Source organism: Aptenodytes patagonicus, chromosome 6, assembly GCF_965638725.1.
Source record: "Aptenodytes patagonicus chromosome 6, bAptPat1.pri.cur, whole genome shotgun sequence".
Classification (NCBI taxonomy): domain Eukaryota; kingdom Metazoa; phylum Chordata; class Aves; order Sphenisciformes; family Spheniscidae; genus Aptenodytes; species Aptenodytes patagonicus.
In genome coordinates this window covers 30601612-30615028 of record NC_134954.1, presented here as the reverse complement: position 1 = coordinate 30615028, position 13417 = coordinate 30601612, and the positions used below count along the sequence as shown (strand labels likewise).

Below are 13417 nucleotides of genomic sequence, written 5' to 3'. Positions count from 1 at the left end.
AAAATTTCTCCTCGTTTACTCGCATGGCTGTAGTGAGCATACCCTTCCATCTGCGGTGCATTGACAGCAAACAGAAGGATGGCATGGGAAGGTAGAAAGCGCGGGTAAGGAATTTAGCCTGTGGTTGCTGTTTGCTTGATTTTGTTATTTCTTTTCTTCCCCTCCTTTTTAGACTACCAGAAAATTCAGGCTCAATTCCGATGGGAAACTCGAACAAACTGTCTCGATGGCAACCACTACGCAGCCCATGACTCAACACCTCCACATTACCTACAAAAAGGTGACGCCCTGACACCGGGAGGGCTGGGTCTCCCCGCCGAGGGTGAGGAGCGGGGCGTCGTGCACCGAGAGCAACGGCAGCTCGGGAGCACGGCATGGCAGACCCCGGAGCTGGCTGCCTGCGCTCGCCCCCAGGGCCGCGGAGCTGCCCGTCCTGTTGTGAGAATGTTACTCAGATGTTTCTGTAATGGTATATTAAAAAATAAATAAATAGCTTTTATTTTTATGGCTGTGTCTTTGGGCATGATTGCAGAGTGGTCAGCGCGTCCCTCTGCTCTGGCAGTGTTTAGAGAGGGGCTTTTTGATGCCTGTTTCTTAGCAGGCGTTGGGTTGCAGATCCAACCTCCTGGACCCTTCTCTGCAGCCTGAATAATGCCGCGGAAGCAGCAGGATCAGGAATGGATTTGCACGGCAGGGACAGACCCCGAGAACTCCAGCTCCCGCCTAATGAAACTCAGCTTAGATATTTGGAGCGAGCACCTACCTCTTGCGGTGGGACGGAGAGAACTGTCGCAGGACCCAATCCTGATGGTGCCGTCCAGCTGACCTGAAAGCATTTGGGGCAGTCCTGGAGGTCAGGACCAGACCTCACCTAGCTTCAGTGCAGAGTACCACAAGAGTTTGGGTGACAACTGTGAGCCAACGGGCAGCAAGAGACACTGCGAACAGTGGGGATCGCTCTCGGCAGTTCTTTTTTCTGACTCGGGAGTCATGATGCAGTCTTTGACCTTCATGAAATCTGTCATCGAGTCCCTCCGCGGTGAGGGAGGCAAAGGTCTAGCACTGCTTCTGGTCTACAGCAGAGGCAGGAGCGACGGTTGTGGCTGCGTTTCTCCATCGATTGTCTCCAAAGGCTTTCTGTGGTGGGTGTGCGGCTCTAGGGAAGGCCTTGGCGGTGACATTTCTTTCTCACAAGCTTTCTGACGCCAATCATTGTGCAGAAACTGCGTGATGGCACGATGGCTCTGGTTTGCACCTGTAGCTTCCTTTGGGACCCAAGACCCACCTCGGCCAAAGGGATTTAAAACCTTTGCGGCTTTGGAAATCTCTGCTCTGGTGGCTCCCCGAGCTTCTCTGAGCTTCGCGGCGGCGTCCTCAGTGTGTTTGCAGGGAGCGCAAAATGATTCAGACAGGCGGTTTCAGCACGTAGTGCTGCAACGGTATTTTCAGGAAAAGTGGAGGAGGCGGCAAACAATTCAACAGATCCTACGTTATATTCCAGAGGTCCTGTATTTGAAGATGAAAATGCTAACTGGGGCCAATGAACGATAGCACGGAAACTTCTCATGGTTTTGGAGACAGCAGAAGGCTTGGGGGAGGCAGAACTTTGCAAATAGTCTCTGCTCTGTGAAGAAGTGATTTTGAAAGTTGATGCTCTAGGTCTTTAAGTAAAGGGTGTTGGTCAGTGGCACGAAGCCTAGGTGGAGGCCGATCATTTGCGGTGTAACCCAAGGGTCAGTACTGGGTCTGATCCTCTTCCTCTTCACTAGTGATCCGGATGATGGGGCACAGTGCACCCTCGGCAAGTTTGCTGGCAATCCCACAGTGGGAGGAGTGGCTGAGACACCAGGAGATCGCGCTGCCACCCAGAGGGACCTCGACAGGCTGGAGAAATGAGCTGATGGGAACCTCCTGAAGTTCAACCAAGGGACACGCAAAGTCCTGCCCCTGGGGAGGAACAGCCCCAGGCACCAGGACACGCTGGGGGCGCCCGTCTGGAAAGCAGCTCTGCAGAGAAGGTCCTGGTGGACACCACGTTGAAGCTGAGCCAGCAAAGGCGGCCAACGGTGTCCTGGGCTGCACGAGGAGGAGCGTTGCCAGCAGGGCGAGGGAGGAGATCCTTCCCCTCTGCTCAGCACTGGTGAGGCCACCCCTGGAGGGCTGTGTCCAGTACTGCGCTCCCCAGGACAAGAGAGACAAGGACAGGCTGGAGAGAGTCCAGTGAAGGGCCACTGAGATGGGGAAGGGGCTGGAACGTCTCTCCAGTGAGGAGGGGCTGAGAGAGCTGGGACTGTTCAGCCTGGAGAAGAGAAGGCTCGGGGGATCTTCTCCATATATATAACTATCTGAAGGGAGGGTGCAAAGAAGATGGAGCCTAGCTCTTTTCAGTGGTGCCCAGGGTCCATCCGGCTGAGGCTGGCCCTCCTTAGAATCATAGAATCATTAACGTTGGAAAAGACCTCTAAGATCATCGAGTCCAACCGTCAATCCAACACCACCATGCCTACTAAACCATGTCCCTAAGCACCACATCTACACGTCTTTTAAATACTTCCAGGGATGGGGACTCAACCACTTCCCTGGGCAGCCTGTTCGAATGTTTAACCACTCCTTCAGTAAAGAAATTTTTCCTCACGTCCAATCTAAACCTCCCCTGGCGCAATTTGAGGCCATTTCCTCTTGTCCTATCGCTAGTTACTTGGGAAAAGAGACCGACACCCACCTCGCTACAACCTCCTTTCAGGTTGTTGTGGAGCGCAATAAGGTCTCCCCTCAGCCTCCTTTTCTCCAGGCTAAACAACCCCAGTTCCCTCAGCTGCTCCACACCGGACTTGTTCTCCAGACCCTTCACCAGCTTCATTGCCCTTCTCTGGACACGCTCCAGCACCTCGATGTCCTTCTTGTAGTGAGGGGCCCAAAACTGAACACAGTATTCGAAGTGCGGCCTCCCCAGTGCCGAGTACAGGGGCACGATCACTTCCCTACTCCTGCTGGCCACGCTATTTCTGATACAGGCCAGGATGCCATTGGCCTTCTTGGCCGCCTGGGCACACTGCTGGCTCATGTTCAGCTGGCTGTCAACCAGCACCCCCAGGTCCTTTTCCGACAGGCAGCTTTCCAGCCACTCTTCCCCAAGCCTGTAGTGCTGCATGGGGTTGTTGTGGCCGAAGTGCAGGACCCGGCACTTGGCCTTGTTGAACCTCATACAGTTGGCCTCGGCCCATCGATCCAGCCTGTCCAGGTCCCTCTGCAGAGCCTTCCTACCCTCGAGCAGATCAACACTCCCACCCAACTTGGTGTCGTCTGCAAACTTGCTGAGGGGGCACTCAATCCCCTCATCCAGGATCATTGATAAAGATATTGAACAAGACCAGCCCCAAAACTGAGCCCTGGGGAACACCGCTCGTGACCGGCCGCCAACTGGATCTAACTCCATTCACCACAACTCTCTGGGCCTGGCCGTCCAGCCAGTTTTTTACCCAGTGCAGAGTACACCTGTCTAAGCCGTGAGCCACCAGCTTCTCTAGGAGAATGCTGTGGGAGACAGCGTCAAAGGCCCTACTGAAGTCCAGGTAGACCATATCCACAGCCTTTCCCTCATCCACTAGGCGGGTCACCTGGTTATAGAAGGAGATCAGGTTGGTCAAGCAGGACCTGCCTCTCATGAACCCGTGCTGGCTGGGCCTGATCCCCTGGTTGTCCCGCTCATGCCTTGTGAGCGCCCTCAAGATGAACCGCTCCATAATCTTCCCTGGCACCCAGGTCAGGCTGACAGGCCTGTAGTTCCCCGGATCCTCCTTCCGGCCCTTCTTGTAGATGGGTGTCACATTGGCAAGCCTCCAGTTGTCTGGGACCTCCCCCGTTAACCAGGAAGGGACCTTCAGCAGGGCCTTGCACCAGATGACCTCCAGAGGTCCCTGCCAACCCCAACACTGTGAGTGTGTGATGCTGGCACAACAACCAACAGCAACAGGGACCACTTGGAAGGGGCCTGAGCAAACGCGGAGGTGTGAAGCACGCTGTCAGATGGGCTTTGCATCACAGGGTCTGCCTCTGAGGCTGGGTGTGCCCCCGAGAGCCTTGTGATGTCACCAGAGAGTCACAGTCTCCCCATGATGTCACTTGCGATGGGCAGCTCTATATGCCAGTGCCACGTACTGCCAGCGGCACACGAGACGTCGAGTCCTGTGGGCAGCACCCGAGCCATCGAGTCCTGCCAACGGCACGCCAGACGTTGTGACCTGCCAGCAGCCAAGGAGCCACCGAGTCCTGCCAGCGGCACCCATCAAGTCCTGCCAGCAGCAGACAAGACATCAAGACCCACCAGCAGCTGAGAGGACACCAAGTCCCAGCAGCAGCACTGGAGGCGTCCAGGCATGAGCCGGCAGCGCCGGGAGCCGCCAGGAGCTCCCCGTGGGGGGACACCTGCCCCATCTGCTTGGGTCCCCTCGAAGGCCCCGCTGGCGTGGACCCGTGCTGGCATGCGTTCTGCCATGCCTGCATCCAGCGCTGGGCTGCCACCGCCGTCGCTGCCACCTGCCCGCTCTGCCGGGGGCCCATCATGGCCATCCGCCGCCTGCAGGTAGAGGATGAGCGTGCTGGGGTGGCCCGCCGTCGCCGCGGCCGCTTCTGTCCCTACATGGGGCCGTGGCGGCAGGGGCGGCGGCAGCAGCAGCAGCGGGGCCCCAGAGGTCCCCAGCGCCAGAGACTCTCCGCTGAGGGTGGGGAGCGCAGCCCCCCCATGCCCCGCCAGCGTGTCCGGAGCCTGTCCTGGCAGTGGGACAGTGACGGGCGCAGCCGGCTCCGCTACCCGCCAGAGACCAGTGAAGATCCATCGTGGCTGCGGAGGGTCCGGGAGGAAGAGCCGGGCTCAGGGGACCACGCGAACCGCCTCCCCTGGCTCCGCTTCTGAGTGGGGCCCCGGACTCCCTCTGAAATAAAAGCACTGGGGATGCTGAGAGGGGCCATGCCTGGTTTCTTCCGTGCCAGTTTGCTCACCCCTGAGGGGATGCACCCCTGGAAGGGGAAGGGAAAGGGGGAGCCCCCTGGGACTCTCCCAAGCAGATCCCCAAAGGGGCCAGTGTCTGCTCTCCTGAAGGCCAGGGCGAGGAAAGAGGCCGAGATGGAGGTTTGGGGGAGACCCTCCTCTCTCTCCCGGTCCTGCACACCCCCGTGCTGCGGACGGCTGCGATCCCGCGAGGAGGCTCTCCAGGCTGGGGAAGGCAGCCCTGGCACAGCTGCCTGCCGAAGGGCAGCTGCCTGCGCTGCCCATGGGAGAAGTGGCCCCAGCTGGGATGTGCCTCATATTTAGGGAGTCTTTTCTTCAGGGAAACCCAGAGCCCTTCCACACATCCCCCCAGATGGGGAGCACTCCCGGGTGTCCCCAAGATCTGGGCGGTGGCAGTGTGCCCCGAAGGGTGCCAGGCCCTTGCTGCCGCCCCACTCCATCCCCTCCCATGGACCAGGTGGCTGGGAAGCTCCCGGCATTGGGGCTGCGCTGCTGCCCACACCTGCCTGCTGCCTTGGCAGACCTTGCTTCCCAGCGAGCAGACCCAAACATTGATGTCAAGAGTTTTAGGGGCTGCGTCTGCTGCCGCAAGGGCAGCCCAGCATGGGCTGAGGCTGCTCAGGGGGACCATGGTGCCTCAGTGCCTTCTGGGCCCCGGAAATGGATGCAAAGATGAAAATCTCATGGAGATTTAGATCGGAAAATGCTGGCAATTGGGAGCCGGCCCTTTGGTACTTCCCAAAGGCTCCCTCTGAGCAGCATCCTCTCGTCAGAGGTCCCAGGCCGTGCTGGGCATCGAGGTGGCCCTTTCTGCCCTTCCCCGGCACTCCAGGGGAGCAGGAGGCAGGATGTTTGTGAGTGGCTTTCTGGTACCTAGAGGAAGATCCAACCCTTGCAGGGCTTTTGGCAAAATCCTCCCCTTACAGGACAGTGTAACCTGCTCTGGCGCTGCGGCCGTATCGCAGGGTGGCGTCGGCTCATCCCCCCACGAGAGCTGCTCTGTGCTGGGCGTCAGCCCATGCCAGGGCCGGGGAGGGATTAAGAGGCTGAACCTGTAATGGATCCTCGCTGGGCAATCAGTGTTTAAAGGCTTTGATCTGCTGCTTCTTGATTTTATTCCAGCCCCTCGATGGAATTTCTCATGCGTAAGCGAGCCCCACTAATCCATCCTGGCCATATATAATGTACGGTGGTGGAGTGAAGGAACACAGACATGGCTGCATATTGGTAACAGATGTCCAGGCAGTGGTGCGGCAGGTCCCTCTGCTGAAGATCCCCCACTGCCAGTACCTGGCCTCTGTGCCAACCAGTGCAAAATCCTTCCTCTGTCCCCAAAACCTGGCCTGGCCATGTGTGGGGGCAGGCACTGTGACCAGCCTCGGCAGAGAATGGGGCCATTCTCCACTGGCCCAAAAAGTGGGACGAGGCTTGGAGCCAAGATGCTGAGCAGCCGTTTCCAGGACCGGCGCACGGGGTGCTGAAAGGGGCCAGGCCTGGTTTCTTCCACGCCCGTTTGCCCGTCCCTTTGAGAATGCACCCCTGGAAGGGGAAGGGAAAGGGGAAGGAATCCCCAGCTGCTCTGTGAGTATGTGATGCTGGCACAACCACCAACAGCAACAGGGACCGCCTGGAAGGGGCCTGAGCAAACGCGGAGGTGTGAAGCACGCTGTCAGATGGGCTTTGCATCACAGGGTCTGTCTCTGAGGCTGGGGAAGCTCCTCGGTGCACCCCTGGGTGTGCCCCCGAGAACCTTGTGATGTCACCAGTCACAGTCTCCCCATGATGTCACTTGCGATGGGCAGCTCTATATGCCAGTGCCACGTACTGCCAGCGGCACACGAGACGTCGAGTCCTGTGGGCAGCACCCGAGCCATCGAGTCCTGCCAACGGCACGCCAGACGTTGTGACCTGCCAGCAGCCAAGGAGCCACCGAGTCCTGACAGCAGAACCCGAGCCTTCAAGTCCTGCCAGCGGCACCCATCAAGTCCTGCCAGCAGCAGACAAGACATCAAGACCCACCAGCAGCTGAGAGGACACCAAGTCCCAGCAGCAGCACTGGAGGCGTCCAGGCATGAGCCGGCAGCGCCGGGAGCCGCCAGGAGCTCCCCGTGGGGGGACACCTGCCCCATCTGCTTGGGTCCCCTCGAAGGCCCCGCTGGCGTGGACCCGTGCTGGCATGCGTTCTGCCATGCCTGCATCCAGCGCTGGGCTGCCACCGCCGTCGCTGCCACCTGCCCGCTCTGCCGGGGGCCCATCATGGCCATCCGCCGCCTGCAGGTAGAGGATGAGCGTGCTGGGGTGGCCCGCCGTCGCCGCGGCCGCTTCTGTCCCTACATGGGGCCGTGGCGGCAGGGGCGGCGGCAGCAGCAGCAGCGGGGCCCCAGAGGTCCCCAGCGCCAGAGACTCTCCGCTGAGGGTGGGGAGCGCAGCCCCCCCATGCCCCGCCAGCGTGTCCGGAGCCTGTCCTGGCAGTGGGACAGTGACGGGCGCAGCCGGCTCCGCTACCCGCCAGAGACCAGTGAAGATCCATCGTGGCTGCGGAGGGTCCGGGAGGAAGAGCCGGGCTCAGGGGACCACGCGAACCGCCTCCCCTGGCTCCGCTTCTGAGCGGGGCCCCGGACTCCCTCTGAAATAAAAGCACCGGGGATGCTGAGAGGGGCCATGCCTGGTTTCTTCCGTGCCAGTTTGCTCACCCCTGAGGGGATGCACCCCTGGAAGGGGAAGGGAAAGGGGGAGCCCCCTGGGACTCTCCCAAGCAGATCCCCAAAGGGGCCAGTGTCTGCTCTCCTGAAGGCCAGGGCGAGGAAAGAGGCCGAGATGGAGGTTTGGGGGAGACCCTCCTCTCTCTCCCGGTCCTGCACACCCCTGTGCTGCGGACGGCTGCGATCCCGCGAGGAGGCTCTCCAGGCTGGGGAAGGCAGCCCTGGCACAGCTGCCTGCCGAAGGGCAGCTGCCTGCGCTGCCCATGGGAGAAGTGGCCCCAGCTGGGATGTGCCTCATATTTAGGGAGTCTTTTCTTCAGGGAAACCCGGAGCCCTTCCCCGCTGCTCTGCAGCAGGGTCTCTTCTCTCCAGCAGCGCTAAACTCCCGCCCTCCCTGCTGCTCAGCACGACGCCGGGCTGGGCAGGACTGTGCTGGGAGGCTCCGGGACAGGGCCGGTGTGGAGACGCCGGCCGGGCTGTGCTTTGGGGCTGGAAGGCTTCTGGGTCTCCCCCGTCTCCCCTGCCGTCCGTCCCTTTCCCTGCCGGCGGCACGGCAGATGCAGCTGCTCGTGGGGGACCGCCCCGGATGCCCGCCCCGGGCGGGCGGTCTGCGGTCAGGTGGGAAAACCCGGTTCCCCGTCCCACGGGGCGCTCTAAGCGCGGCGGCGGAGTGCCGGGGCGGGCGGCGCACGGCGACCCCGTGCGGCTCTGCGTGGGCCCTGCTGCCCTCGGCCCCGCCCCTGGGCCCCGCCCCACTCCTTCGTCCTCTTGGCCCCACCCCGCGCTCCCTGCCCCTTGGCCCCGCCCTTCCCCTAGCGGCGCTTCCTGTTCCCCGTGACGCACTTTCCAGAGTCGCCTGAGGAGGCGCGCGCGGTCTCCTTCCCCGCCCCCGCCCGCTACGGGCCTCCTCTCACGTGACCGGGCCGGCGCGGCCAATGGGCGCGCGGGGCGGCTTGCGCGGCGGCAGGACGGGGGCGGGGCTGAGGCGCGCGCTCTCGCGGGCGGCAGGCGGCGGCGGGAGCCGAGGCGGGAGTCGAGCGCGCGGGCCGCTCCCTCAGCGCGCGCGCGCCGTCCCCTCCCCTTCCCCCCCCGTCCCGTCCCCGCCGCCATGTCGGAGGAGAAGCCCAAGGTGAGGCGCTGCGGGGCCTGGGCAGCCGCGGCGTGGCGAGGCCCGGGGCGGGGGGGAGAGGCCTCTTCGCCGGACTCTGGGGCAGGGCTGCCGGTGGGGCCCCGCCCCGCCCGGTGGCGTGCGGCGGCCAAGATGGCGGGGTGGGCCGGGCCGGGGCGCGGCGGGAGGAGGAGGAGCCCCCCCACCCCCGCGGAGTCCCGTGTCCCCGCCGCGCCGGGGGGGGACCGCCCAGTCTCCGCAGGCCGTAGCGGGTGGTGTCCGGCCCGAGCATGACCTCCGCCCCGCCTGGAGGGTAGCAGCAGCGGCGGCGGCGGGGCTGCTGCCTGCGGGGCCGGGACCTCGCCCAGGGGCGCGGCGGGGCTCGCTCGGTGTACGGCTCGCCTGCCCCGGCTCTGAACCCTCTTCTTTTTCCCGTTTTTCATCCAGGAAGGCGTGAAAACGGAGAACGATCATATCAACCTGAAAGTGGCGGGGCAAGACGGCTCCGTGGTGCAGTTCAAAATCAAGCGGCACACCCCGCTGAGCAAGCTGATGAAGGCGTACTGCGAGCGGCAGGTAGGCTCAGCTCGGCGGGGCTGCTCCCGCCGCTCCCGGCTTGCCCCTTTCCGTGTGGAACAGTCCTTGGGATAGTGGAAACTTCACTGCTTTTCTGTTTGGAACATTAAAAGTACCAGTGTGTCAGGGTGAATATATCCAGGCATGTAGGAGAGCGAGGGTGAGGGCTGCTGAAAACCCTTAAGTGTAAAGAGTTTTTCTCTTCAGTTAATGAAAAGTGCCTCTTCCTCATCAGGTGCCCCTAGAGCTCTAAAAATGTCCTGTGACAGTGTTACCAGAAGTTCTTGAGCTCTGATCCTGGCTCTGAGATCAATTCAGTTTGAATTTTTAGCCTCATAACCCTCAGTTCTATCATCTCTGAAAACTTCATCAACTTCATACAAAGTGTGTTTTCTGTTTGGAAAATGGCACAAACCACATTATTCTGTGCCATGACTTCCATTGTGGGTTTTTTTCTCCTCCCTTCACGTGTCTCTCCTGTTGCCCGCTGCGCAGTTTGGACTGCTGTATTCTGCAGGTGGTAGCTGGCTGCTCTGTGTCAGAGGCTGTTCCTCAGTGCTACCCTGAGCTAAAGGGGAGAGGGATTTATCTCCACAGCCCAGTTCCTGAGCCCGTAGCCCTCGGTGCCTGTGCTTCTACGCTGTGTTCGGTGGCGCAGAGCAGAGGGTGGGGATGCGAATGGCTTTCGGAAGTGGAGTTGGATTTTGTTTGCCGACTTTTCCCCTTGTCCGTCACCTTGTGGGATCCTTTCTTTGCTTACTTGAACCTTATGCTCTGCCCTGTCCCATGCCTGATGTAGCATAACTCCTCTTGGGTTGGGAACGAGAACTGAATACGTAGGGTCTTTAGAGAAGTGTGGGGAGTCTTTGCATTTGTGTGGCTCTGTGTGTGACTGGAAGTGTGAATCACGTGGGGATTTCAAAGGATTTTAGAAGGCAAAGCAAAGACCTCGATCTCTGAGGCAGGGAATAAAGACTGCCTCATGTGATTAAACACTGTCAAAACAGGATTCCGTCCTGAATTCAACTCAGGTTTTAAGGGCAATGTTAACTTACTAATGTTAGACCCTAGCATTTTTCTAATAAACCTTGCAAGGGAAAAATCTGCGTCAAGTCCTGCAAGTTCTTTTTTCCTCAGTCTTCTGCGTGGTTCCTTTTTTCATCAGAAGATAAAGAACGAGAACTGGGAGCAGATGCCTGGCATGAGTGAAAACTTCTCTTAACTATGGGTAGTCGGTGTTGATAGCTAGTTACACAAAAAAGTAGTTTTTTCAGACTTTTTTTAAAACGTTTTCCTTTGAGTCAACTTAATCTACTGTTACTTCTCTGACTGTGTGAGAAACAATTGCTGCTCTTTCCTGACATGTCCCCTGAGGCTTTATAGAATGGTGTATTGATTGATCTTTTCTTAAATTACCTTTGCAAATTAACTTTTGATATCTGTGCCTTGCAGAGCAGGATCAGAACCAGGTACCAAACCCACACCTGTGGCTCCATATAGAGTCCTTGCTGTGACAGGAGCGCAGCGGGATGTCACTTGAACAGCTCCGCTTCCTCAGTTCATATAGCAAGACAGATGTGCTAAGTTTCCTGTCTGGTTGAATCTTTTGAGTCTTAACTTTGTTAATATTTTTTCTGGCAGAAAATCCATAAATGTTTTGTTTGGATTCAGAAACAAAAGTGTGGTTTCTCATATTAATTGCTTTAAACTTGCAGGGCTTGTCGATGAGGCAGATTAGATTCAGATTTGATGGACAACCAATTAATGAAGCAGACACACCTGCACAGGTATGAAAAATACTTTTACTGCAAATTGCTATACAAATATTTTGATGTCTGTGTGTAGATCAAAGGGTTTTGAAATCAAAATGATTCTGAAAAAGTTGCTGTAAGTTTAGCGTGTTACAAATAATTTGTTTGGGGGGGATTTTTTTTTTTTCCCCCTTGAATGTTTTCACTGTTGGGGGTGGGGGGGCAGGAGGAAAATGTGGAAGAGCATCGGTGCTGAACAAGCTGGCACTGGAGTGCTGGTGTGGAAAGGACCCCTGGCAAGTGCTGGCATTTTCGGCTCTGTCCTACTTCTGCGTCAGCCTGTTCTGAGCCAGCACTGAAGCTGCAGGCTGTAGCTGCCCTTGCACCAGTATTTTTTGGGCTGACAAGGCCCGAGGCAAGGAACAGAGGAGACGCTTGGCTGGGTGATTGGTTGTGGAAGACGCTAAACTGCCAAGTTTGGTCTGACTGACAACTGTGCCTCTGAAACCCATTTCAGTGTTGGTGATGCTCCGATCAGAGAGACGATGGAGTGCCTGCTCTGGAGTGACTGATGGAAAGTGTTTCATGCATTAATTAATTAAAATTTCACCTTAAGTGCTCTATTACTGGTACTGGTTAGGAGTAGAGAGCTAAGTGCTTTTGCAGCTGTGTGTATTTCAAGTCTTGTATTTTCCGTATTACGCTAACAGCTGGAGATGGAAGATGAAGACACTATCGATGTGTTCCAACAGCAGACGGGTGGAGTGTGTTAAGACATGCTGTCGTTTTGAGAAGAGGAGTTTAAGGATCCTCATCACACCTCACTCTCTCATCTGTCCTTGGATTTGCTATTAAATAGTAAACAAATGAACATGCCAATCACACGGGATTCTTCTAAACTGTAGAGGACGTTTACCAAAATTGCTTGTTGTCTTTGACGTACTGCGTGTGCAAGTCAAAACAGTATCTGCAGGGATTAATCTATATCTTCAATTGGGCCAATTTGATTTAAGTTCAGATTAAGTAATATGCGTTGTCTCTCTGCTGTTACCTTTTGTTTTCATGGTTTTGTTTTTTTTTTCTTTAAACCTGTGGCCTAAGTATTCATCCATGTGTTAGGACATGGAGCGTTCATTCCTGGCTCTTGTCGGTCTTGCCCCTCTGTTTAATTCTAATCATGTAAATAATTCAGTATATTTTCATGCCAATTGTAAGCATAAAAGTTTCCCTTTAAGATATGCCTAAGAGAAGGAAAAGAGATGCTGAGTTTTTAGTGCGTGTTGCAAACACAGTTACTTCAGAAGCATTAAGCCTATGACACAAGGCTGGTACAATGCAGATACAATGCTTAGTACAGAGTTGGAGTTTAAAATATTGCAGATTTACATGTGCTTTGTCATATTACGATAAAGTCATCCAAAATACACTTTTTTTAATGCAGAAATGAGATTTGTCCTGAATTATTGTCAGAAACGGAGTTAGCAGAGCAGCTGGTCCAAAAACTAACGCTCATGATGGAACAGCAGTATTTTTTGTTGTGGAAGCTTATAAAAAGAGAAACCTGTCACTGCAACTCCAGCCGTTTGCTGAGTGACAGGCAGAATCTGTCACCTTTCTCCTGCTCCCTTTAGTACGTCTCTCTATATCTCAGTGGGTACTAGAAGTGTGCGGCCTCAGGTTTCTTTTTAATACTTGTTTTTGGTAGATAAACTTGATAAATGAGGGAAAAAAGCGCCTTTTAATGTCACCGAGCTGTATGTGCAGAAGAGCTGTCAAGAACCGGGTGGGCAAGGAGAGAGATACGTGTGTGTGCATGTACGTGTGTTCAAAAAAAAAAAAAAAAAATCTGTTCTACTGCCTCCCAAAACTCCTGAATTTTAAATGCATTTGTGTGATGGGTTTGAGCTCCATGTGAAGTGTGGAGTCTGTTCCAGATGAATTTTTACAAAGGCCATCCTATTGTCCCTTGACAGGCTGTCTGCTGCTGCTCCGTGGGATCGTTATCTGCCTTTTATATTTTCCCTGACCCATTTGGCTGTGTTAGATCACCTCCCGCTTGCTGGAAATCTTGCTGGAAAGGCCCTTGTTTTCTTGTTCATTTTCTTGTATGTGGGCTGGGGTGGGATGTCCGGTAGATCTCATTGTTTATTCACCGATTTGTACATTTATTTGTTGTCCTTTACTATTGTATACAGTAAATATAGTTTGCTACTCTGTCTTGTGCCTTATGCTTAATACGGCCGTGCTCCCCTTGCCCTGGCTTCTTATTTCC

General features: G+C 56.4%; 1 protein-coding gene across 1 annotated transcript; it reads left to right on the top strand.

The window, feature by feature from the left end:
• The first annotated feature begins 8729 nt into the window (after positions 1-8729).
• Positions 8730-13361, top strand: SUMO3 (small ubiquitin like modifier 3). Its single transcript, XM_076341857.1, has 4 exons — positions 8730-8839; positions 9266-9394; positions 11110-11181; positions 11856-13361. The coding sequence occupies exons 1-4, from the start codon at positions 8819-8821 to the stop codon at positions 11916-11918; spliced, it is 285 nt and encodes a 94-aa protein (XP_076197972.1). The 5' UTR covers positions 8730-8818; the 3' UTR covers positions 11919-13361.
• Positions 13362-13417: the final 56 nt, after the last annotated feature.

What these genes read in the sequence shown, in the direction of transcription:
- SUMO3 (XM_076341857.1), top strand. Translation starts at nt 8,819, where the DNA reads ATGTCGGAGGAGAAGCCCAAG. An exon ending in TGTCGGAGGAGAAGCCCAAG is followed by an intron (nt 8,840 to 9,265) that starts GTGAGGCGCTGC and finishes TTTTTCATCCAG; the next exon opens with GAAGGCGTGAAAACGGAGAA. An exon ending in AGGCGTACTGCGAGCGGCAG is followed by an intron (nt 9,395 to 11,109) that starts GTAGGCTCAGCT and finishes TTAAACTTGCAG; the next exon opens with GGCTTGTCGATGAGGCAGAT.